Below are 27331 nucleotides of genomic sequence, written 5' to 3'. Positions count from 1 at the left end.
CCGCGTATATTTCGACGTACCATGAAAAGCAGACTTTCAGCGCTGCGCATAGAATAAGATCTGAAGCTATAGGGAGAACTACTAACGCGAGCATATTTTCAGGGTTTCTTCAAGTTCGACTTAACGGGAACCTCTCTGTTCCTGCTCACTCAAGTTCGGCAGTATCAGCTGTCGGAGCCATAAATAACGCTGCATATGTGCAGCTATCAATTACGGCGCCCTATACTGCTCATGCTTCTGCTGGGCGCTTATCACGCATGCGTGGCGCGTTGTCTCTTATGGGTTTCTGGCTGCTTGCTGGAATGCGTAACAAGATTAGCGCGATGGTAATGATGGTACGTGCTAAGACCTTCCATATAGCCACAGCTCCCGTATACACATTACCTTTGCCCCGCCGCACCTCGTCTCCTGGTTTTCGAGGATCAAGCCTGCGTCAAAGCAAAAGCCTTGGTGAATGTTCAGCGGCACAGGCTATAACTGTTGGAAGCACTGTACCACTAAGCACAAATTAGAATCAGGATTACAGGCTTCCGCAGTGCTTGTCAGGGCTTTCAGAAATGCTCGAGACTTTAACACGCTGGTTGTGCACTCTTGCTCAGCAAAGAGAGAAACGCAGATGCGCTCTCTAACGCGACGTGCCATTAAGTCGTACTTCGGAAAGACTTAAGACCAGGGACTGCATTCTCGGGCGATCACTTTCGGCAATAGCGTTACCAGGGTCCTTAAATGCCTGGTCTAACTTTCGCGAGATTTGGCAAGATGCAGCACGCAACGCGTCCAAGTACACGGCCGACAACGTTGTTGGCACTGCAAAGGCACAGCGCCACAAACGCTGTCGTTCAGATATACATACTCAAAAACATATGCACACCTTGGGGCTTATCTCGTCCTACAACGATAACTGCCATCTGTCTTGCCCGTATTTTCTTTCGTTAACGCTGTGAACCCGGTACTTCCAAGTCGCAAACGGCTTGCACGTTATCAGCTTGACACAGCATTTTAGACAGAAAAGTAGCGAGCGCAGCGTTTTCAAGAAAGGAAACGCAAGCAAGGCAGATGATGATGATCGTTGTGGGGCAAATGTACACCTGAAAGGGTGCAAATGTTTCAAGGGTGCAACACGGTCACGTCTGGCGCCGATTTTAGCGAAATCTGGCGAAAGTGAGTCTCCGAAAGTGATCGCCCCCACTACAAACTTGCGGAAGGATGAATTGGCATCTCACATGTCGTATTTCGACAGTCATCGCGACACAATGTTGCAGAAAACTACGTGGAAAACCAATGACATTACCATGGGGACGAATATGTTGAAAATTGTGAGTCCCAGGTGAGCGCAATGTATTCGCCTTCCGTGAATTTTGGGGTAGTGCGCTAGGAATGCTTCTTATTACGCTAGATGCCAATGTGTCTCCAACAGTATTGTGAAACACTAAGAATCACTGACACGCGAAGCAGATATACTGCGCTAAAGCAGGGATAACGTGGAACGTTAAGTGGTGGAGGCGTTTTCTATAATAAAATTTAGTGACAGGTGCATCTGCTTTCCTTCGTCGCCGCTTTATGCGAACTAATTTCTTTTTCTTGGGGATAGGAAAAGGCAATTTTGATGCTAATCTGCTGAGTCAATGTGTTAAGTCATCCGCTGTACTGCTGTGCGCATGTCTCCGATTGTCTGTGCGCATGTATCCAGAATTCAATGTATTTAAGCGTCGGAAAATTACATCGGTCGCGAGTGTGTGCTTTTCTGTGTATACTCTTAGTCCGTACATTATTTCGTGCCTAAATACTGTATCTAGCCTATTTTAGGCATACTTGCAAAACACATGGATTGCAATATTCGTTTCTAATATACGTCTCTACATACCTTGCATCCTACCACAACTTGCTTTTACCTAGAATTTATAGCAATTACGGCAGGTAGACTCTGCCTTTTTACGTAATTTCGCTGCGGAACGCTTTAACTCCAGAATTGAAAGCAATAGATTGAAAATATTTTCATCTAGTTACAATTAACCACATCTTGATTTATCGTTTCCGTAACTTTCCTCATTATATTGCATTGTCCGTTTCGTTGTCAAGGCTTTTTGCTTTCTGTATCTTATTTGCACAAGAGGTCCAGCTCAAGGTGATCTACCTTGGAGTCTCCTTCTGTACATTCCTGTATCTGTATTTACGATGTATATTTTTTGAACAAATCTAAATTTAAATTTGAATTTGTATTGAACGTGTCATTATCCATCACTCGCTTCTCTTCCGCAGTTCGTAACTTATATGTCCGGATGTGCACAATTACAACACAAATTAACTGACATTATTCAAATGCGTAATCAGTGTGAATATCCCAGTTTATGATGGCTCTGGCATCGAATGTTACGCCGACGAAGAATTCTCTTTAGTGCCTAGTGCGTTGTCTTCACGAATTTGTTCCACATCTACGGAAGCAACTTGTGGTAAAGGTGTTTTCACGCGCATTTACCCCCAAGGGGAAAATTTTTTTTTCATAGCCGAGTGAGTGCGCTTGCCGGGAAAAAGATTTTATCGGAAGTCACAGTTCCTGAAACTTACACTCGTACGGAGTTTCCTGGCAGTCCGTCAACCGGCACTTGTACTTGCCATGACACTGAAAGTGCGACGTGTGTTGCACAACAAATATTAGTCCTCACTGATTCATTTCCGATCTTCTCGTAATAAAGAGGGCCGGAAATACTGCGCATAGATGTTACCTTTTTCTTCGTCTTCTTCTTATTATTATTATTATTACTACTACTATTATTCAGGGGATACACATGACGAAAAGCTCGCTCATTTCGCAACACTGAACGTTACGCGTTTGAGGCTTCACTGTATAACATGGCCTGTAAGGAATACACACAGAGAAAGGGGCAGTGCTAGAAGAAAAGTAGAATGTAGCTGAAAACTTGCATTGCGGAGCACTGAACGTGACTTTAAGGTGGCTTCCTTCTACTGTATGAGCCAGCGCCTTCACTTATCGTAATTATGAATATCCTGGATAGGCGTAAATCACTGACTTTTTTGTGGGGAACCGGTAAAGCTGTTCACAATCTTTGCAGTACTCTGCAGAATGCTTCGCGTTATTTGAAGTGGGAAAAGGAGCATCCTCACACAGACACCCTCTCTCTTTTATTTTGTGGGGATCTTAATTTGCTTAAGCCGTTTCTCGAGAAAAAACAGCACTAACTACAACAGAAAATGGCAAGGTACGTCATCATACTATGAAAGCAGTCGCTTAATTAAACAGAAAAAGATTACTCTCATGAAATACTCTAAGATTTTGGGTGCCAATAAAAAAAAAGCACGTTCTTAATACGGGGCACGTCGTATTGGTGGACTCCGTATCAATTTTGACCAGCTGGAGTTCTTTAACGGGCATCCGATGCATGGTACACGGGCTGTTTAGCATTTTGCCCCCATCGAAATGCGGCTGCGCGGCCAGGATTTCAAACACCGACCTCGAGCCTATAGTAGCGCAAAGCCATATTCCATAAGCCACCAAAACGGGTAAATTACTGTTCCCGATGAACAAGACCCAGAGATTCAGTATCAGCATGATCCGATGTGCATTTAATGGTGTTACCATTGATACAACAAGCACTCATACCGTTCTTAGTTGAAGTTATGACGATGGGTATTCACATGCCATGTTTTCTTTATGCATCTGGTTGTGCCTTGACACACCGTATTCAGAAACGCACTTCAACCCTATTGAGTGGGATGTATCGTCCCTACTCGACAGGAGCTAGTATACAACAGCTTAGTAGGAATGCTATACTATTATCAAGTCTGAAATCCGAGATAAGGAACTTGCAACGTCTGCCGGAAGGCAGCCGAATTAAAGGGCATTCTCATCGCATAAATCACCTGGCGTGTTCAGTGGCGCCCGAGAACGAGCGGAACCCGGATAACTCGGAAGCCATGGTCATCCAAGCCGAGCGAATGTGCTACTACAAAACGCGTGTGTGTAGTAAACGACGTGAAGGTTAACGTTGTTGCCATGACATGTTCAGTCTCCACGGCTATAAATGTTTCCATGGGCCCGCCCTGCCCGCCCTCAGAAGTCGTCCTGTATTTGCATATACCAAGCGTATAGATAATGCGGACCACTTCATTTAAAAAAGAGACCATCATATCTAGGTACCCGCCATTCTTTCAGCTAGGCGACGTGGCAAAGCGGACATTAGCAGCTAGAAAAAAAAAACATTCGACTTAAGTTCGGCTATTTACCGAAAACGCGGTAATGAAAACTTCAATTGCCCATTTACGGGCTACATGTAATCGCCAAATTGAAGCCTAGAAGTAGCAAATCATGCCTGCTAGCAGAAATGCTTTGATAGCACAACTTTCCAGATGTGCGACCTTCCCAACCCCTTACCGTAGCAGTGATTCACATTTGTCAAAGCAGCCGACTTCACATGCAGAAGAACGGACGCGCTTTACCAGAGCCTCTAGAGGTGTACGTTGCGTCTAGTGGAAGCATCTTCTTGCAAAGCAGGGTCTTCGCTGCCCTGTCGGTCATTTGGTATTAACGCGCACGCTGCGATAAATAAATAAATAAATAAATAAATAAATAAACAAATAAATAAATAAATAAATAACCTATGGTATTATTCGACATACTTCTAGATTATGGAAATTTGTATTCCGGGAAGTCTCGCGTGGTATCTGTCTCGCGTACGACTAGTTGTCTTCCGTGCATTCACTATCGTTTGCGCGAAACGAACAACTTACAGAACAAGACGTGTCCGTCACACCAACGCCTGAAAAAAAAAAGAATAAAGCTGTGTGATGGCACCATTCGATCATTCTGGTGCTCAACCTCCGAACGCAAAAAAAAAAACGAGCAAAGGTTAACATAACCGAGCCCAGGGCAGGAGCATGCCATGGTCATTACCTGTTTACCCACATCTAGAACGAAGACTCCTACTTCGCACCGTTTCAGATTCCTGCCCCCTAGCTTGAGCCACTATTGCTGTCTCATACTGCCGCAGATAGTATTCACATTGGTACCCGATAATATATGTTTACAACTGCTGCGATTAACTAGTCCGCGCACAGACATTGTAGCAGCAGTCAAGACAAGTCGCGAGACCGAGCAGACGCCTGGAGCTGGAAAAAAGTTATTCACTTTGTTCTGATGTTGACGGTGACATTCTTTCAAGAATGACGCAATCTCCCTGTTTTGGAAGGCCAAGAACTAGGTGGTATCATGATAACAAAAATAGGAATTAAAATACGAAAGAAGCAGATTATAAATGAAATAGACTAACGCGTAGTACATTATAGTAAGTAAACAAGAAGACATAAAAACAAACTTAATAATAATAATAATAACGTGAAGCAGAAAATGAACGTAAAGAATGTCTCACAGATTCTGAACTCAATTTGTTTATTAATTTAATTGGCCGTTGGGGTATTAGAGGTTTATAATTTTATGAAGGAGAGATGAATCGTAAAAGTATGGTATCGAGTGATTAGAACGAGGAAACATCGTAGAAATCCGAGCAAACGTTCACATATTCTTCATTCCCGTGACACCACCCCCATGGGCTAGACGACGTGCGACACCTGAACACATTTCTTGCAAAATTCTTACCTTCTCACCGCTAGAAACAGGCTAGTAATTCCATTTCTGTATGAGGTAGTGCTTTCTAATTCAAGCGTGGGTTGAAGTTAAGAGCAATATACACCAATATACCCAGACGGTGTACGTAGACAGCTTGCGTAGCATGCTCACTGGAGACGACCACTTAACGTTACCGACTTGCTCAACCAAGTCGTAAGCGTAAAAAAAAAGAGAAAACAAAACTGAGCTAATACCATTTTACCATCCGTGTAGGTGAGCTCATGTTCAAGGCCAAATTCGGCGTGCCGAATCATGCTGTTTATTAGGAGGCGCTTGCATTTTCTGCAAGGAAATCCTGCTACGCTTTCGCCGCCCTTCTCCCCCGTTCCCCTTTACGGTGTTCGTGCCACGTTTCATGTTACTCCGAATGCTTCTGGGCATTTCAAACTGTCCTTGTGGATGTACGGAGTAGTGATTTCGCATTATTACGGGAATGTGTGCTCACAATATGCATAGTGCGGATTCAGAGTGATGAGCAGAACTTAATGCAAGATATTCTAAAAGTTCAACTGAAGGATGCACACGCAAATTCTGTTAGACCAGATTTTGTAGGTCATGTATTTTCAATGTGCCTGTCTAATACCCTCTAGGGCCCTCACTGCACTGAAATATCTATTTAGATTTTTTAGCTTCTCAATATTTAGAAAGTCTCATTGCCTCTGCGATCAGCACCTTCAATGCCTTAAACGCCTCTTTGCATATGCTTAGCGAACAGGAACCGGTATTTTTGCTCGCGAGTCATAGAAAGTGGGCATCCATTTAACGGGACTCATATTGCTCCTTATGTTGGACATTGCACACCACAAACTTGGTGTATACTCAGAGCAAACTGGACGTAGGTTATAATACGTAACTCTCACAGATACCGTATAGCACAGACTTGATGTCCAATCGTAGAAAAGTGGATATAGAGCATAAATGCAAATCTTACAGGCATAAAATATCAGTAGTTACAGCAAGGTAGCAAGGAAGGCACTATTCGTTGAATCCATGTCGCGCTTTCGACAATTTGTCGTCGGAGTGTCTTGATTTTTTCCCCCATAATTTTCGAATAATTCCTAAGTGAAACAGCTTTTCTCTTCATCTGCGGATAAACAGCAGGGCCTACATGACCGAAAATGTTCTTACGCTAGAACTGCACACATAAACGGTTGACAGCCAATCGTAATGTTGGGTATATTATTTACCTGAGTCGTTCTACCGACGGCAAAAAACTATTACGAACGAGAAGCTTTGTGAGTTTGGTCCCATATGAGCAACCAGCAGTTGTACTTATGACATTCCTTGGCCAAGGTGCTAGGAGTAAATAAAAATACGTCGCAGTACTTCTACAATACTTACAGTACTTGTGAGTCTCGCAGATCGAATTTGTAGCGTAGTTACGATGCGCGACGCATCTTGTCTGGTTGTTGCAGTCGGCGTCCTGCGCAAAACATTTAAAGAATAAAAATGGCTCACGAGGAATAGCAAACAGAAATAGAAATAAAGGAGTCAATGCATTCTCTATGTTCAGCTGCAGTTTCCCGCCTGCTTCGTAAACTAGTGTCAAAATTCGGTTCATATGCGTAGCAAACTTATGAAAAAATCTCATCCTATTCATGTGATTTATTTTTCTTCTGACGTGGTAGTAACTCTCCCAAGATGTTCAGTCACGGAGAACTAGTGGCGGATATTGAATAAACTCAGATTGGAACAGTTTTACGCTATCTGGGCCGTGGTCCCTACTTATATGGCGCGGAAGGCTCATGACAAGCTAGAGGGCGAGCGGACGTCATGCAGCTCACAAATGCCTATAGTCGTAGGTCGGTAAAGTGACTAATGAGTCGAATCACTCACGCTCACTCCCGACGAACAAAACGAGAACAAGGTGAAAGCCGGAGCCAACGTTTCGACAAGCGGACTTGTGCTTTTCAAGACAAGTCCACTTGTCGAAACGTTGGCTGCGGCTTTCACCTTGTTCTCGTTTCGTTCATCGTCTTGGAATTTCCATCTACCCGCCTTCCCCGTATATTCAGACCGACTCAGACTCACACCGACCCGTTAACCTGAGTGAGCAAAAGGATAGAAAGTTGGGCGAGTCGGTACGGTAGCATGATCTTGAATTGTAGCGCGAAGTGACACAGACAGAGACGTCCTGTCTGCTCATAGTCTCTGTCTGTGTCACTTCGCGCTACAATTCAAGATCATATTAGCGTGAGTGAGCCCGGCTGAGTAGACTTTTGTCAAGTCTCAGTACAAGCGAGGACAGGCTGAGTAGAATTTCGGGGAGTCTGAGTCCGAGTGAGACTGGACTGAGCAGAACGAGTTCAAGTCCGAGCGAGTTCTAAGTTCAAAAGGTAATTTGTTAGTGGGTCTGAGTGAATTATGTTTATTTTGCCAACCTTTGTCTCTCTTGTGTCTGTCTCTAAACGACTAATATTTCTCTATGTCTACAGTTACGTACATGATTTCATTGTTCAGGAAGGAGGGAAGAAGGTGAAGTTAAGACTCTGTACCTCGAGACGTACGAAGCTTAAGTGTGGGACACGGGGGTGCGGTAGAGTCTGCTAGACGATGGGCTCCGTCGCAACGTCCAGACAATGTGAGATCTACGTATGAACCTACGCGTATCCAGAAAGGAGAAGTAGCGGACGAGGCTACGCAACTCACCTACATTTGAGACATGATGACATCAGCCCGAACCGAGCTCGTGTCTCAGATATACAATTAAAACCCCTGTGGCACTTCCATTACGACAGTAAAAATAAAGAAAGAAAGGAAAGTCACAGGTTTGCTCTACCTGGTGCAACACTTGGCAAATGAAAACAAATTTTACTAAAACTGTGATAATGTCATTTTCTAATAGTGCCTCTCCTTCATTGACCAATTACACTTTCAATGACTTATCCTTGCACAGGGTCTCAGAATACAAGTATCTTGGCGTCATATTTACCACTAACATGTCCTGGTCAAAACACATTAATTTCATTTGCACTAAAGCACTCCGTAAGCTCGGGTATTTGAGGCGCAATTTTAACAATTCTCCAAAGGAAACTAAGTTACTAATGTATAAAACTTTAATTCGCCCAATCCTATATTATGCTTCTCCTGTCTGGAACCATAAGCAGTGCGACATTATCTCCATTGAGAGCATACAACGAAAATCTATTCGGTTCATATATCGTCTCTAGGATCACTATTTTTCACCCTCTCGTGCCTTATCTTCTTTGAACCTAACCCCTTTATCCATACGCCGTCACATTGAGTCATTGAAGTTTCTGCATGGCATCGTCAATTTTTCTTATCGTGTCTCACATCCCATATATATTCCTTCAGACATTCCTCGGTCAAGTAGGAGTCACCGTAACCTTAATATTAGGCCTTACTTTGCTCGATCTAATAAATTTAAATAGAGCTTTTTCCCAGGTACTATTGAATTCTGGAATTTAATTCCCGGAACAATTAGGTCACTGCCATTAAACGATTTCCTGTTAAAAGTTAACCACACCTGATTTTATGTATTTTCTTGTTGTTACAGTGTATTGACTCATTCTCGTTTGTGTACTGACTCTTAGTGTTGCTGTTATTTTGAGTTTCACTTGTGTCATCTGCCTTATTCTTGTGAATATTTAATATGTGATTGTTTACGTTTTTTGTATGACCTATTTTTGCCTAACCCACTCCTGCAATAGCCCCATAAAGGGGCTGCAGTATGTATAAATAAAATAAAGTAAATAAAATTAATAGTAATGCAAGGTTGTAAACAGCCACACGAAGTAAACTTCGTAGTTTCAAGCGGTCGTGTGAATTTGCACAGTAAGCATTCGCTGACTAACTAAATTAACAAGCCCGGTGTCACGCGTGCATTGAAAAACACGAACAGATTTCACTCGATGACAGTGAACGCTAGCGGTTACAACGCTATCATTCATATGCGCTAGCATGTTATTGCTTCGGACTGGCTCTCGTTCTAACGCCCGTAGGACCACTTGAGATTACGTGCCCTCCAACACTAGGCCTCGCGGAAGGACAGCGCATACGAAGCGACCAGCCATCTCGGCTCGCCCAGAGTGTGCACACAAAGTGACTTACCCCCAAGATAAAGGCGTTAGTCATGCGTATCCATGGCGGGGGTGGAAGTCAAAATTCACCTGCTCCAGTTTTTGTATTTCATCGGGCGCATTTGACGTTTTGAATACTTCGAAAAGTATTTGAAAAAAATATTCACACTTATGAATAGCGACTATTCGATTCGAAGAACGAAACACTAGCTATTCGATTAGTTATTCGATAGTTTCATATATTCAGACAACCCCATACTCTTTAGTCGAACGTAGACGTGCGACACACCAACACCGCTTGTACATCTGAGAGAAACTTGAGTGCGTCGCACAACCACCTGCTGCGTTTCGAAACTCGCGCTGTAATGAGAGCTTGACGATAAGAGGGCACAGGCTCCCTCTAGGTGACCCTGCGACCCCGAATCGCCACAAAATGTGTTTTTCGCACACCAGGGTTACGAAGAGCGCATACCTTTTAGCCGATAACTGACTCCCACGCCACACGCTCCTCACCTAAAGCCAATTTTTCGCGTTAACTAAATTTTTATTTCGTTCTTGAAAGTTAACGCGGGCCACTTGGGAAGGTGAAACTTCTCTAATGCATTCCTCATGACGCATATTTTATGTATTAAGTACGTTTTTAGCGACTCCGGACACACTTCTAGTGGTCCTTTTGAGGCTGACCGAAAAAAAAGGACATCTTCGGACCCCAGTGTGAGTAGCCGGATAACGCTTCGCGTTAAAACTTTGCGCCCGTGAAAGCACGAAGACAGCACTGCCAACGATGACAGTGCGGCGACACGAACGCGCCCCGAAGGTATAAATAGAAATGCTATCGCAAAATTACAATGTTGAGACGACCCTAGAAAAAAAAAAGAATGGCAGTTTTGCACGGAAGACCCAGCATGACAGAGATAGCAAGAGTTAGAGTTGATCACGAACTCCTCGGACGGTGCATGGTCTAACTATAGCAATGTGCGAATGTACGTGCACGCGCGAGTGTGCCAGAATTTACGGCAGCCTTAAAAAAAACCTTTAACGCTTCGCAAGTAGGACCGGGGATAGCTTCTCACAGGCGCCACTGAACTGCCCGAAAAGAGCGGCGCCCGAGAAATGGCGTCGCTTTAAGACTGTGAACACTAATGTTGTTTCACTCTCTCTAATAGTCAGAAAAGGTTTAGGATAAAAGGCGGGCGCTGTGAATGAAATGTTTTATCTCTTCTGTTTTGAAAGCGGCAATTCTCTGCAATGCTGAAGAATTCGGTCAAGTATGTAAGACCAGATTTGAGCAACAATGGCAGATGTATGGTGCAGCATTTACCTTGCATGGGCAGCACAAATATGTAGCGCGAACGTTTTCCACCAATGAGAGCGAGTAGTCCCTTGATCATTGAAAATAACCATTCTGTGCATATTGAAAATCATTTCGTTTAATGTGACAATTACTTCATGTGTAACTACGCGTTTCCGTGGGTCTATGTGGTAATGCGTTAGTGAGTGCGGACTCGGACACTTCTTTGATAACCTGCCATGTGTACAATGCTTCGTACTTTGTATATGTTGTCATCCTGGTGGAATTGGGCCGTGTTTGTGGCTCAGTGTTCGTATCGTCTCTTGTTGAGATAAACTTTTGCCAAACGCGTCCTCTCTGGACTGCGCTGCGGAAGTAAAAAGGCACACGCAGCACCTTTTGCTATGCCTCTTCGCCGGGGGTTAAAGCGCAAGAACGTAACGTGTTCTGTAAGAGTCCACCTAGTGGACATGTCCATTTCGTCTGCTTTTGAAGTTCTGATTGGCTGTGCTCAGCTGCGCGTCCGCAGCAGCGAGGCGTCACAGCCAATCCGCACATCAGCAGCAGACAAAATGGACATCACCACTAGGTAGACTCTTACAGAATACCCTCCTCACCTCCCCCAGAAGGCACTGTGGCGATGCGCAGGCGGTCCTCGTTCAAAAGTTGCATACATATGCATGATAGCTACAGCGACGCCGAAAATTCGTCTGGACTATCTGTACAATTTCTATCCCAATGAAAAGAGCTCCGGCAGGAAGTCAAAATTATTGCGGAGACGTCCACTGCATCAGACGCGCCTCATAATCTCATAAACCACTGCGCAGTTTTGAAACATTGCAACTACACAATGAACGCGCATTTGACACGAGAGTTCAGCCAGCAACGCCTACTGGTAATTCCGAACGCGCTTCGAATAAAGCAAGCTGCATGGCGCCCGCGTGGGACCATCAGTGTTGCTCCAACTTTCATTGTTGCTTCAGCCTAAAATAGTTTGTCCACGCTAATCCAGCGTGCGGAATATTGCAGCAATGATGAATAGTTTTTCAATCACAGCTCCCTTCTTTCAATTTATTAAAGTTTTCAGAGTATATGCGCAAAGGCAAGGTACGCAAATCCTTGGAATAAACTGTCTGTTGTGGCTTGTCCATGTGCCTTCTCCGTGGTGGCGTGTAGAGCAGGACAGGTGGACCTTCACAGGCATGTGTACTTTCTTCGGCGTGAGTATCACGGCTTTCAAGGCGCGTAGTTGTGCTTCCTATAAAGCGTTGCAGGAAATAGCGCCTTTTCCTCTTCACGATCTCTCTCTCTCTCTCTCTCTCTCTCTCTCCCTCTCTCTCTCTCAAGGCTCCTAAAGTGCGTGAAAAATACGCGCCGCGCAATCCTCAATGCCGTAACTTTCTCCGCGTCTGAGGCTGCAGCCTTTTCAAGCTTCGACGAACTGCGCGCGCGGATTCCCGCAGTTTATGATTCGGTTACTATCGCGTTCGTTGATCTGTCAAGCGCGGGTACGATTATCCTAATGGTGCTGGCTCAACGCAAACGAGTTTTCGCGTAATACGCGCAATTTGCGCGGCATAACCTCGGCTTCATTACGATGACGATTATGCGTATGCTCGAGGGACATTTCCGCCGTAGGCGCCGCGGCCACTGCATTCCGCCGTGCTGTAACGCTATCAAAAACACATGCGCGGCTCACGAACAAAGGTTTAGAGTAATATAATAAAAACTTCGAGTGCTAAAAGCACGCAGGACGTGGAAAAAGAAACACACACCACACGCCGTCTTCCTTTCTTTACGTCCTGTGAGTGTTTAGCGCTCGAAGTTATTTTGTTAGGAATTACCAAATGGCCCACCTATCCATCCTTGTGGAGGTTTAGGGCGTCGATACAGAGACGCGGAGTGCAAAATTTTGTTGCGAAGACGACGAAATACCCGATGCACCCGCGTTCCTCTATTCCCTCCGATCAGCTGGCCAAAACACCATCCTTTCTCAATAAACGTTCTTGTCATTGTGGAAGTTGAAACTCTACCACATGGTTCGTGCAAGTAGAATAGGAACAAGTACCCATATGTGCCCGCACTGCGGCAGTAATTGCACGCGAAACTTTCATGAGCCAGCGAGGGCGAAATGGCGCGTTACGACGAGAGACCCCTTGCCGATTTCAGTGACGAACGCATCCGTCGGTCACCATGGTGAACCTTGCAGAGAAGGCGGTTTGAATCGCAACGCACCACGTGGTTCACCTTGCAAGAAAAATAAAAAACGCGCCCTAACGCGCCAGTACAATAATAGTGAGTTCGGCAAATCGCACCGACGCACACCGGGCCGAATCGGGGTACCTTGGTGTGACCGTAATTGATTGAAACGGCGCATCCGGGCTGCGCACCGGAGCAATTTGTCGAATTCACCATACGACACGCGCGGCGAATTCGGCGACGAACGCAGTAAATTCGGCGACGAACGCAGTGAATTCGGCGACGAGCGCGTCCCGAAGCTCCTCTGTCTTCATCGCCAGCTTGCAGATGCGGCGCCGTGCTGCAGTTTTCGTAAGAAAATTCTTGCAAAGCGACCCAGCTAACGCTTCAAGCGCCTCCAAGCGCCAGCTTGCACGAGAGAAATTCGTAAAATGCGTTTTTATTTCGCCTGTTTCGGCCATGCGCACGCTCGACCTTACAAGGTTTAGAGCATTGGGCTTCTCCGCTGGCGGATACACATCTGTAGCAGAAGCACAGAAATAAACCCGACGCATCCTTAAAAAAGACAGAATAAAACACACTATGGACTTTCCACGTGCAAGCCGGCGTTTGGAGACGCTTGGGGCGTCGCGCAAAAATTTCCTTGTGAAATGACGCAACTTGGTAGTGCGGAAACAAAGAACGAGACAGAAGGAAAACGACATGCGTGAGCGCTAACCTACAACTAAGTTGCATCACGGAACACCAAGTATAGCGCTATCCTCTACACTGTTAATCCTTTTGAAAAGTGGGCTCGCGCATCTTCTAGCGAACGATGAAGATAGAAGTCACGGGACTCGTTGGGCGGGCGAACTCAGGCACGATATATATATATATATATATATATATATATATATATATATTGTTAAGTAAGAAGAAATATATGTATGGAAGAGTCTCAATAAATGCTTCCGCCACCGAAACGTACCATACCATACTATACGTACCATACCAGACCTCATAAGATTCTTCTAAAGAAATATAGATGCATTTAGCATGTTTGAACTTCATCCTCGAGGTCACATAAGTGCCCAGAAATCTAAGTACGCCATAAATGTGGAGGAAAGATCCAAATAAAGCTACGCCCTTTAATAAGTGACACTTGGCAAGTCTGAATGGTGAGAAGCACGCAAGATATTTAAATTTGACACCAATGTTGGCCTCGAAATTCGCGACGTCGTGACGTCTTTTCTGCAAGCGTGTTGCAGAAACGTAAGCATGAAGACGTTGCTCGTAAAAAACAAATTAGAAGATGAGAGAGTGAGTCATGTTCTCTCCGCCTGCGCTCATATCTTTTCGAGCAGTTTCCCCTGCGCCATATAGGTGTGCGTTCGAACTAAGGCATCGAAATCCTCGTCATGTAAATTTGCAGCAAGTTATTGCCCATTAGCAGACACCCATGAGTGCCAGCTTATGTCGTTGGTAGCACTTTGCTTCTCTTACTATCCACTATCTACTAGAACACAACCACAACAGGTGGCGATCGCCCGGTGTATAACGCCGGAGCAGCACATTTTGGGTAACTAACGCGCTCTTCAATTGTTGCACACCAGGCCGTTGCCCCGACGCAAAACGTAAGGGTCGGCGCTGACCGTATTCTCTAAAAGAGGGACTTCCTCCACCCGATCAAGGTAACGGGGAATGGAGCCGACACACGGAAGGCGTGTTACGTGTCCTCCCTGTGGAGCCGCGTGTGTGTCCCGACAGAGAAGTAATTTTTTGGGATAAGTGGATAGCGCCCGGTTCTGAAGGGGGAGGGGACAGGGAGGGCGTTATCAGGTAGGATTTCTTGGGGGGGGGGGGGGGGGGTATTCTGTAAGAGTCCACCTAGTTAACGGTCCGTTTCAGCCGCTGCTGATTGGCTCGGGCCGCTCATCTCCTCCTCTCTCGTACAGCTGCATCCAATGAGCAGCGGCCGAAATAGACAGTCCACTATGTGGACTCTTGCAGAATACACCCCATGATGTGTAAACATAGTGCGCGTTTCTGTCAGCTAGCTCATTGTGCTCGTTCGTACGACGTCCCTGCATCCAGTGAACACGGGTTATGAACGAATTCCTCTGAAGACTGTGCATGTCTTGGAAAATTTGTGGAGTCTTGGAAGCTCTCTTGGGGTGTTTTATACAGTGCTCAGTAATCACACTTGGCAAGCGCTACAGCCAGGGTTGGTGGAAAACGAAACAGGACTGAATGACATCATAACTGGCTGTCGCCAGTGCGAATGAACCATTCCGCGACAGCTGCTTTCCCTGTGGCCAAACATATGAAACATTCATATCGTCAACTACTTACAGTTGTGCACGGAACGGCGTCGTCACAGCGATGAGGCACTGCCACTGGACAAAGAAGTATTCGCAGAGCTAAGACACAAGCGTTTCTTTCATTATCAGACATCGAGTTCTCGTTTGTACCATTTAGGAGAGGCGAGCGAGAACAAAGCAATTATTTATATTGTTTTTTCCAAAAGCGTGACTTTCGACGCTTGATTGAAATAATTGGCAGACGCAATTAAGTGATGCTTACTTAAGCCCGATGTTCATGTTTAATTTTCCGATTAAGGTGAGTGAATATCCATGAAGTCAATACCGTATTGTAGTTACTGGTCCCACAGCAACTGCATCGCAGCGAAACTCACATGTCTGCCGACCATGCAGCAGCATCAAACTATTGGTGGTGGAATCGAGTCATATCGTTTGTGCTAAGAGACTGGTCACTAAACGCAAAGATAGAATATAAAAAGAAACATTAACTGAGTGTAGGTTCGGCTATCAGATTTATTAGTACTTGTTGTCTTTTGCTTTTGCCGATTACAGCAAGGACGGGACATACGGCAACTAGGCCTGGCTGAAGCACCTTTGTTTGCGCATGCACAACTCATTTCTGTGCGTAAGCAAGATTTGTAAGTTTACCTTAGCGTATCGACAGCTTAAGCGAGTAACTTACGCAGTGCAGGAAGGCACCAGGCAAGGGCTGCGTAGACGAGCATCTCCGAGAGACAGGTCGGCGTTTCAGGACTGTACGTTGCTCAGAGATTTTTATTAATGATGATTCTAGACCACGGCACGTACCCGCATAGGGCGATGCGCCAAGGATCCGGTGGCAGGAGATAACATGAGTCAAAGACCGCGGTCGTGGGTCCGAGATATATAGCGATTCCAAAAACGGCAGTTAGGGCTTTTCAGAAGGGTTGCATCGCCAAGCAAGCTGCTCGTCTTCTTAGCAGCTCGAGTCGATATGCTCTCACGCATCATTCAATCCACTGGTTTCCAGCTCACGTAGGGTCGGTCGAGGGTGCTCCCCCGAACCTCAATGAGTCTGCTCACGAGGCTGCGCGTGAACTCACCGACCGCGCTCCCTCTGCAAGAAGCACCGACTCCCCTCCTCCCTACGGCCACAGGGACGCTCCCGCTACTCACAACGAGATTATTAAATTCTTCTACATGTCTATAAGGGTCTTTCCACCTCCTCACCCCAAGCTGAATAGGGCGCAAGCTGTTTCGCTTAGGCTTCTGCAGACCAGTACGTATCCGTGTCTATCCGTTCTTCACGAGGCTTACCCGGACGTGTATCGCGACGACGCCTGCCCCTCCTGCGGGCAGACCTCCACTCTAGCGCACATGTTGTGGGAGTGCGGGTCGACATACCCCAAGTTCATCAAGGAGGAGTGGGACTCGCTTCTGCGTAGCCCCGCTCTAGAAAAGCAAATCCTGGCTGTCCGGCGTGCCCGCGACCGGGCCGGTGGGCTAGACCTGCCGGTCCCGACGTGGGACTAGCCAGGTGCGCGACGAGTTCGCGTCCTCGCCGGACCTGCAATAAAAGTTTCTTCACTCACTTACTCAAGACCGCGTGACATCCTAGAAAACCAGCGTCGCGAGCGATGGGAGTGTTCGCTCCCCCATCCGGATCTGGATGGCGGGGACTCCAACGGTTCGCGAAGAATCCAGACAGACACGTATGGAAATCTACGCCGACTACACGACATGTCTTCCACGGCCTGCCCCAACATGTGCCCGTGGTGCGGAGGCAGGCCCACTATCGCCCACATCGTGTGGGAGTACGAATCTCGGCGAATCTCGGCCCCCCCAGTATCAACCAACAGGCCCTGCCGGGAAACATCTTTCAACGGGAGCAGTTGGAGACTCGAGTTGCCAGCGAAGGCAGAGAGGCACAACTAGCAAATGGCGGAAGCCACTGAAGCCCTGGACTGAGGGTAACACCCATTTGCTCCTTCTACATCCCTTTAGTTCAAAGGGACACCATGCTGTCAATATATATATATATATATATATATATATATATATATATATATATATATATATATATATATATATATATATTGACAGCATGGTGTCCCTTTGAACTAAAGGGATGTAGAAGGAGCAATAGGAATATAGGCAATAGGAAAATGGGGAAATATTGGGGGACACAAGGACATCAAAATTTTGATTGAGCATGCATATTTATTAAACAAATGAACCATAAATAACACGAACCTATAGCAGCGTATCCTTTCGGAGGCTTCAACGAACTTGCTACCGTGATGGAACTTCTGCTGGCGCCCTAATGACGTGCGCCAAATTGCAATAATTTTGACATTGATTAAGTTAAACCTAGATTACTCAACAAGAGAAAAAATTTATTCAGCCCGTGATGGTGATGGTGATGAAGATCGTGATAGTCACGACCGTATTCAGCGGAACGTCCACAACTGGGCAGACCACCGCATGTCGCGGAATCTAATAAATTTCGAAGCTAGTGTCGCTATCTGTCACGAAGGCCCATTTTGTGATGGCTATAACAATTATGCGGGCCCGCGAGGCCCATTCGCGCCGCCGCCGCCAGGCTGTCTCACAGCATCGACAGCGCATCAGCAGTCTTTTAAGACACGCAGTGCGTTGAGCGGGAGAGACAGCGAAGCCAGAGCCGGTGCCCCGCTCCGCTCAATCGGCTCTGAGGCAAAGTCAGGGCAGCGTTCTGCTTTCCCCTCCCGTTCGCTGTGCTCTTCGAAACGACATCTGTCACTTCCATGGCACTTGTCCTTAAATTAACGCTCAGCCGAGGCACCGCGCCATGACCGCGGTCCTGGTTCGATGGAGCGCCTGTTTGCTAACGAACTAAAACCCCCACTATACACAGAGTAATAATGAAAGTCTCAAGACAAGTCAAAGTGTAATTTAGGTTTGGTTTGTGCACAGCGCAACCAAACAGCACGAAAACTTTCCACTCCTGGTATTGGAGTTGTGCGCACCAGGATGGTATTTCTGATGAGCAGCTATGCGCGTATACGTTGGCCTGAGCGGCACGGACAGTAAGCGCAAAGATAAAATAACACTCCCTAAAGCTTTTCTTACATTGGGCGTTGATGAACGCCGACTACATTATCTTGGTTTAATCTCACGCGGCATCGAGGTACGATGGCTGCAGCGCCGCTGCCGGCGTTTCCCATCGCACCACCATTGTGAGGCACCTGGTTGATATATCGGGGCACTGTTTCTCTTGCGCAGTAACAGTTGTATCGCGTGCTGCGTCGAACCAGGTAGCCTCCGCGTATTGTTAGAACCACGTCCAAGATGCTCGAAACCCAACTCAAAACTATGCTATCACTTTCACTGTTTCGTAACTAGGTTAAACTGCTAATTATTTTGAAAAGCTAATAGCGTTCTTTGGCTCTATCGCCCGTACTGCCAATGCCAATGGAAAGGCATGTTCTCCGGCGCAACGAAGCTGCGGAGCGCGTTCATCGCCGAACGTCAAGGTGCGCGTGCTGATGTGCTACAACTTTCGGTGCCGCCCTCCCAAGTCCATCCAATATACTAAACATACCGCAAGCAGTAATCATAAGGCAAGCACAGACTGGTGAACTCCTAACGTAAAACTACAATATATATTTCAAGAGTGACAGAGGGAGGGAAGGATTTATTTACAGAAAGGCAGAGAGGTCGACCTGAACTATAGCCTGCCCTAGCCTGCTGCTCTGCATCTTTTTCAGAGACTGCAAAGTACATAAGTGCTCGAAATGTGGAAGATATGTACCCCAATAACATACACACTCTTTGGGAATGCGCAGTCACTTAACACATAAAGAGACAATACAATCATTGGGTTGACTGCGCCCCTTTAACAAAGTTTGTGGGAAGAGTGGGTACGTATGCCGAAGCGGATCAGAGCCACTGCTCTGGAAACCCTTGGTCGAGTTCTCCTAAGAAATTCTTAAAGGTGTTGAGGAGTAAGGACTCGAGGCCCGAACATTTGAGACTAACAATAAACATTTATTCTCCTCTCTCTTTTTTTCCGGCGTCTGAAGGTTTAGATGTTGCGGCCAATGGCGAAGCGTTTCTTCGCCGCCATGGGCTGACGGTTGCGGGACGACTGCGTTGTCACAGCCCGCTGCACTTTTCTTGTCGAGATGCGTCGTTTGCTAATCCATATGAAACTAAAAGAAGACGGTAGCACCACTATTGGCGCCGGCTCGTCCTTTTCGCAGGGCAAGGAAAACGAAAGTGCAAGAAAAGTGACACACACACACGCACACGCGCACACGCATACACACACACACACACACACACGCACACGCACACGCACACACGCACACACACGCACAGGAGATCCTCTTCTGTCTTCTTCCCCATTTAGGCGGCAGTCAGGAGCCCTTGGGCTCCGGCGGCATCTTCAGCTATCCGGGCGAGTCGGAACTTTCTCTGCCGGATCGGAGCTGAGCAGCGCGGTCTCACACTGCTCCACAGGCCTGATTTCTAAAGAAGAGTGATCTTTCTGTTGGACATGACTACGTTTGAGGGTGCACGACCAAACCATGTGCTGAAGGTCTGCCCTGCCTTTGCAGGTTTGTCATTCGGCTGTATACACAGATCTTTTTTAAAGCGGTTGGTTGGAAGGGTATCTGGCCTCTCCGGGGTAACTCCGCGTCGAAGAAACTCACCAGCTGCGCAGCACCATTTATCACACGGTCATCTCTCCGTTGTCTCCGTTACCGCGGTCGTCTTCGCGCGATCGTGTTGCCATTGTGCCGTCTTGCATGGTAATGCTACTATACCGTCGCAGTGCCGTCATCATTCCCGTCACCATCACTGCATCGTTGTCACACCGTCGTCGTCGTCGTCGTCACGCCACCACTGCAGTCGTCGTGCCGTCCGGCCGCGTCTAGTAAAAAAAAAAAAAAACTCGAAAATAATTTGTGCCGTCATCATGAAATGCCTTTATGAACGTCAGCAGTATACTACGTTTCACAGTCTGAGCGCGCAGAGCTGTGGAAGCTGCGCAAGAAGTCCGGCAATAAAGATGTATACCTCCGCGCGTTTGCTTGTCAAGCTTTGTGGTTGCACAAGCTCGCGCCAAGATCGTTATTCGCGCGGGCACAGTGCGAAGTAAGGATCCTGTTTGCTTTTTGTTTGTCTCCATTATGAAATATTGTAAAGTTAAAGATATATGCGGAAAGGACAATCAGACCGCGAAGTTATTCGTCTTTTTTTGTTTCCTCTCACTTTTTGCCTCTTCTCTTTTTAGGAATGTTGGTTATTAAATTACGCCCTCGTATATAATTCACTTATTATCGGTTTCTTTTTTATATTTAGTTATCCCTATTATTGTAGCGTTGCATCACCCAATCTTCGTGACACTTTCTGATATGTGGGCTCGCGTCATTTCTGACCGGAATCATCATCGTGAACTTACACCCCTCGTCTGTACTCTACGAACTCCATGGCTTGCACTTCTGAGTTTTCAGTAAACAGCCTCTCTCCGTCTCTTTTACTCCTCCTGGGGAGTAATTCGGTAATTCACCGCCTACGGTGGTGGCCTTCACGCTTCGCGCTGGCTATATTTAGATCACTGCACTGTATTTAAGCCTTAGTCACCATATAGGAGGCCAGTTAATGAACACAATGACCCTTCCCGAGCTGTCAACATCCCCTTCAAATTGCTCACTTCAATATCTGGTGTGATGCCTCATGCTATGTCTTTTTTTTTCATGCTAAGCTTGTTTACAAGCTTTGCTTACATTCGGCATATGGTATGCCATTGAAACAAGATACTGTCTGTTATTCTAAACAAAATAGTTCGTTGGCTGATAGCCATGCTCTTCTTTCATGTGCTGCGAATGAGTTGGGCTAGCAGCAGCCTAAGTCACCGGTGTGCGCGTTTTGTGCGTAAATAATAACATGCATGTAGGCTACAACTACTTTACTGTTGTTCTAAAATTAATGAAATTTTTTGGCCTCCATTGCCCTTTGTTTTTGTGGTTGGCCGCTGGATACTCACCGCCGATACAAAGGCGCCGATGGAAATTGTGCACGCTCCCGCGAAACCGAGTTACGGGAAGCGTTCGTCGAACTCAAGGAGGTTTTGGTCGAAACGCCATCCAGCTCATTGAGACGCACGCGCTGTCGCGGGTGAGCTTTGTGGCGACTGAAGTTTTGGATCAGTTTGAATGCTGTGTTGTAGCGTCCGGCAAGGACAGCTCTCTCATGTTCTCCTGCCGCCCTCTCCCTTTGTGGCAAAACCCTTGCTCCTTGTCAGTCGGTCGGTAACTGAGAGACCCGGCACCATAGAGTTTCCTACAAAACTCTATGCCCGGCACCATCCGAGAGACGCGGTAACCAGAGGCAACAGCGCTCCATTCACGGGCGAGAGGAAGGCCACCTCATCACGCGTTCAGTTGCCGCTACTGTTCATTCCTGTCGACCTCCATGCTTATTACCTGCTTTGTTAGACTACATCCTACGGACCGTGAACAAAGATGGTTGGCGATCAAATCACATTTTATTTCACATGAAAGCTGTTCCAGTGCGCAGCGCGTTGTAATCACAGTATTCCTTACAATACCAACACGGGGCCAAGGGGCTTGCAGAATGTCTATAAGGGCTTGACAAGGCGCGAAGCACATTGAATGGCAGATTTTCCCATGGCACTCACAATCAACTAGATACCATTACTAATAGTAAGTACAGGCAGTGCAGGAGACGAAATTCCAACATTTCCACTGCTGTTGTAATAATGACACGTATTTAACTGAAAAACATTTTCTTCAGCACGTTGAAAAATGTAAAGAGATCTGGAAGAAATTTCTCAACATTCGCCATTGATATGTTTTGTGCGTCCTCACGGTACTTTATCTATAGGGTCTGCGTGTGTTGTACGTCTTGTCTAGTACAACTCCGCAAGGTTTCCTAAAAATGAGACTTTTTTTTTTCTTGACAGTGCGACATTAATAAGGAAAGTTATTGTTCGGGCACATGTATTATTTAGGGTAAACAAAATTTTGTCTTGTATGATCCTCATAACCAACGCTCCATAACGATACGAAAGGATATTTCGTTTCTTTTCTTTTTTTCACCTGAACGCTCTGCAGATTCGCGAAATAACTTCTGCTACACATTACTGCATCTAAGCGCCCCCGAGGAGGAGAAGCCTGCCAGCCGTTGAGTCAGTCACCACGCGCAGCTGTGAGCACCTCGGTTTCAGAGCGGCAGGGGTCGCACACGTATCCGGGGACACCAGGTGTGACGATGGCGATACTCCCATCATTGCACGGCTCCTGGCCCAGTGTACGAGCGCCTGAGTAAGCGACAAAAAAAAGAAAAAAAAAAGGAAAAAAGACGCTGTCTCCGCATTAGTATGAACCCTTATTATACAAGCCTGTGCATAGTGTTATTCCGATGCCGATTTGATCACATCGAAGTCCTTTAGGGAAAACACGGGGAAGGCTGGAGATGGAAATTCAAGACGATGAGCAAAACGAGAACAAGGTGAAAGCTGGAGCTCCTGCTTTCACCTTGTTCTCGTGTTACGCATTGTCCGGAGTCATTTGACTAGCTCGTTTAGTTTGGGCTTTTACAGCGAAGCTGTTAGCCTCTAGTCTGTCGGAATTTCTCGTGGGGTGCTCCCCCCCCCCCCCCCAAAGAAAAAGCAGTACCGCTACGTAGCGGCAGCGGCCACTCATACAGACATTTGTGTTGGAGTTATGTTTTTTTTTGTCAGAGGAGATTTGTTACGCAAGAAAATTAAAAAAATAAGTAAGACGACATTAGTAGCGGCCATGTCGAAAGGGATACGGCTTCACGTTCGTTGCGAAAACTTATTATTATCTAATTTCCGTCCCGACCTCAACGGACTTTTAATGTATACAAGCCCGAGAGTAAATTTCACGATTTTTTAGGCGTTGATGTTTCACATCCTCATGCTCAGCCTATGGTCGCTTTCGTGCGGTGACGCATGCATCTTGAACAATTCCCTGGTCGTAATATCAGGTTTCCTTTCTTTCCCACTTTGCCCACTTTCCTTTCATTCATTACCGTACGCTGATGTTACCCTACCAAAACCAAATGCAAAAAAAAAATATATATTTTTAAGTATAGTACGAACTCGGTCAAACCTTACGGCTTCAATATTTTCGCTCCAGAAGTGTCGCTAATCTAACAAAAACGTTACTCACACACTGCCTTGTATTGACCGTAGCAGGTGCAGTTGACAATACACTTCAGTTCGGTCTTCTCATATGCACAGATCTCATCTCGGCTACAGTATGGACCCTGTAAAGAAGGTGTTAGCGATAATAGTCAAACAGCGCTACCAAAACAGTATTTGTGTAACGAGGGTTATAAGCAGCAGCTACTTCACCCGGGTGTATTCACAAATAACTGATTTTATTTCTAGTTGCAGTGAATTGGCGTTATGATTATACACTGTTCTAATGGTAACCTTATGCGACGCTGGAATATAAGTGAGGAAACAGCTTTCGATGTGAACGAGGGGGTGACGCTAAGGTTATGCTTCGTCTGCCCATTGTAGTTTTTCTTTCAAATGCGTAAGCATTTCTGTGCCTGCCGAACGAGGAAACCTGTCGGTGACGTAAGACGAATCGCTATAAAGAAAATAAGGTATAAAGCATTGTTTTTCTCACGGCTTTGTTGAAATATTTGGCGATGGTGGGATAAAAGCAGTCTCTAGAACCACATGCAGAGCCGACTTGGTGCATTGTAGGTTCTTTTGTACAAGTTACGCCTACAATAAACCATCCGGTTTACAGTTCCCTTTTTTTCTTACTTCGAACACTTTTTTTACGCCTACAAAAGTTACTCGAATTACGTCACTACAGATTAATTATGCAGCAGGCGGACCTAACTTTCACGAAAGAAACAACGCAATGAATTCGCTAATTAAACTGATTACAATAATTAACTGCTTTAATTACAAGCTTTACGGCACAACCTTGTATTGAAAAGTTGAAGGAGATAGTCATAAGCGTCTGTTCAGCGCTTCAACAATTCAGAAACGGCCACGTAAGCCAAACTAATTGGTTTTGAAATTATTTGTTGAATTTACCAGATTACGCGCGCAGGGCTGCGTAACACGGCTCGCGGTGCAGCTCTCCTTTTAAAATTTTTATGCGAAGCATATTAACGTAGGTTTCGGGCCTTCGCGCGACGCCCGGCGGTGGCCACCATTGACCTTCAAGTGACCTTCAAGTAGGTCACGTGACATGACGTCACGTGATGACGTCACACCGGCTGCACATGGGGCCTCATATCGCGCCGTCGGTCGCCTCCCGGCGGTGGCCACCATTGACCCTGAAGTGAGATCACATGATGTGACGTCACGTGATGACGTCACACCGGCTGCAGATGGGGCCTCATATCGCGCCGTCGGACGTCGCCCGGCGGAGGCCTCCACGCTTCGGTTCGCGCCGTCGCGCGCGACGCGGCGGCGGCGCCACCATCCCCAGTGCCTTAAGCCCAGTGGATGCTTCGCATCCACTGGGCTTAACCTTGATAAGCCTCCAATTTTTTTCTTTGCATTCCGCCTCCATCGGAATGCGACCGCCGCGGATGGGATCGAACCCGCGACCTCGTGTTCATCAGTTCGTGATGATATCGTGGTTTCAGCACTTAAAATCCCCGGAGCCTCGTAAATCTTCGCGCCGTGTTTTTTGAACCGTTTTAGAACTACCCACGCATTCATTTTTTTTATCCTCGGTGACTGGGAAACTACAGCGCCGTAATTCCCTGTACGCGTCCTAGTACGGAACTCGGTGGCTGAGACGGGGGAGAGGGCTCGTGGTCGCCGAAACTCACCCTGTAGGAATGGCAGCGTGTCTCCAGGTTCTTCACTTTTATGCCTGCGGTGAAGTTTCAGATAGACAAGTTTAGATTTCTTTTGTTCTTCGCCTGTAGTTGAGGCTATATTATATTTTTGCGATTATTGTTCAAGAATCAACTTCCGAGGCGTATTGAACCTTTGTAGAACGCGCTATTCCTTCAAATATATTTGTCGTGATTTATTTTTTTGAATAATTTGCACCGGGGATGCTCATAAATGTTATAGTATATTGCTACCGGTGTCATTTTAAGGACTTTGAACTTTCAATTTAGGAATTAACTGTCGCTGTAGCGAGGTAAGCTGTATTGTTTCTTAATATATCTAATTCTATCACCAGAAATAAATGTATGAGCCGGGAGCTCCACTGCAAACATGTTTACTTAGCCTCAAGAACTTGGAAAGTATATTTAGAGCTTACTGCTGTGTTGCTTCGCTGAAGTTTGGCAACGCTATTGTACTTTTTGTTGTAATCAATCTGTAAAGCCCACTTGGCATTTTTTTCCCTATTTATTCGGGGAAAAAGATAAAGAAATAACATTGTCGTAACGAGTGCGTTGATACTAGAGAAGCGAACCGTTTGCGGTAAACCACAGACTGGTCTTGCTGACCGTTTCCAACGGTAAGATTGGACGAACTTAGAAAAAGAAACAATACCCATCCCGCCACCACACTGGCTCACTGTATTAGATGAGTTTGCATGTTTGAGGAATGTCAAGTTCCTCTGCTGCTTCTTTTTTAATTGCTGACGGTGTGTTTAAAGAAAGCCACTCGTATGAAAATATCTCTATCATTGCGAATGGATTGCACTGAAGCTTTACGGGCAATTAAGAAAGAAAAAGACAACCATTCCACTCTGTGAAGATAGAATGGCAGCGGAAGCTGACGACAGTCAAAGCTCTCAAACGAAAAGCAAAGTCCTTTCCGTGACATTCCGTCTTCATAGAGTGGAGTGGTCGCCCGGGCTCGCGGCGGTAGTTTTCGTTCAGCATCGCGGGAACGTTCTTCGTCGGTGGTCGTTTCGCGCCGGAGACGTTTACATTTTCGTCGCTGTTCCCCCCGTCGCTCCTCGTACGCATGCTGTTCTTCGGGTGTACGAGCCATACGTGTCCGCCCCATCCATAACGTAGCTGTTTTTAATGACGATACCTCTTCTGCTTATATACTGCGATAACCGTGACGTCACGCTATTGCTCACGGCGAGCGTTCTAATCTGTTCCGCATTTTGACATCTGCGCCTCCGCACTGAACCCGTATGGGTTTGTTAGAAATCGCTAAGTCTGTTTCTTTTGCCGGACGCTGAAAAAAACTACAGAAGGTTAGTCATATACAGGTTTAAAAGAAAGGAAGCGGGGCTGGCTCAGTGGTTATCGTATTCAGCTGCAGAGCACGGGGTCGTGGAGTCGTATCCCGGCCGCGGTAGACTCCTTCCAAGGAAACGTAATGTAAAGCCGCTCATGTATCATTCTTTGGGTGCATGTTAAAGGACCCAATGAAGTTGAAATTATACCACAGTTCCCTATTTCGGCGCCCTGGACAGACCCCGCTCTGCGGCTTCAGGATGTTAAACCATGTAATGTTTTAAACAATCATGTCACGAGCTTTATCTCAATACAGCCCACCATAAACAAGGAAAAAGAAACAGCCATCTTGTGGGGACGTCTGGGCGAACACAAGTCAAGTGTACGGTCCTGGTTAAAAGTTAGATTATAAGAACGTCCATCACTGCAGTACGCCATACTGGTATCTCAGGTTCTTGGCTTACCGGAAATAAAAACGCTTGTTAAGAACTCTACAAGGACGGTGCAAGTCAAATATTAAACGGGAAATTGGAGCAAGGGCAGTGTCGGGAATTTTTTTTTTAAATGCAAGTCCCCTTAAAAGACGCATAAATTGGACGCAAGAAGCAGGTGACCCGTGATGACCCTCTTCTTTGAGACCAATGACCATCTCTACTAAATCACTGAATCTAATCCAGGCTACGTGATGGAAGAGAGGAGTGAATTCTAGAAA

General features: G+C 46.2%; 1 protein-coding gene across 2 annotated transcripts in view; it reads right to left on the bottom strand.

Moving 5' to 3' along the window:
• Nucleotides 1-27331, bottom strand: part of LOC126534619 (uncharacterized) — a 50560-nt gene that overhangs the window by 4157 nt on the left and 19072 nt on the right. The window contains exons 6-12 of one of the 2 annotated variants that reach the window (XM_055072334.2): nucleotides 25297-25340; nucleotides 23658-23754; nucleotides 22677-22780; nucleotides 6983-7064; nucleotides 4747-4775; nucleotides 2566-2620; nucleotides 385-428 (exon numbers count right to left, since the gene is read on the bottom strand). In XM_055072334.2, coding sequence (XP_054928309.1) covers nucleotides 385-428; nucleotides 2566-2620; nucleotides 4747-4775; nucleotides 6983-7064; nucleotides 22677-22780; nucleotides 23658-23754; nucleotides 25297-25340 — 455 coding nt within the window. Of the gene's footprint in view, nucleotides 1-384; nucleotides 429-2565; nucleotides 2621-4746; nucleotides 4776-6982; nucleotides 7065-15502; nucleotides 15547-22676; nucleotides 22781-23657; nucleotides 23755-25296; nucleotides 25341-27331 lie in introns of both variants that reach the window. The other variant, XM_055072335.2, reaches the window with a different exon arrangement.

Source organism: Dermacentor andersoni, chromosome 7, assembly GCF_023375885.2.
Source record: "Dermacentor andersoni chromosome 7, qqDerAnde1_hic_scaffold, whole genome shotgun sequence".
Taxonomy (NCBI): domain Eukaryota; kingdom Metazoa; phylum Arthropoda; class Arachnida; order Ixodida; family Ixodidae; genus Dermacentor; species Dermacentor andersoni.
The sequence above is the reverse complement of the archived record's forward strand: the minus strand, read 5'-3'. Positions and strand labels throughout refer to the sequence as shown.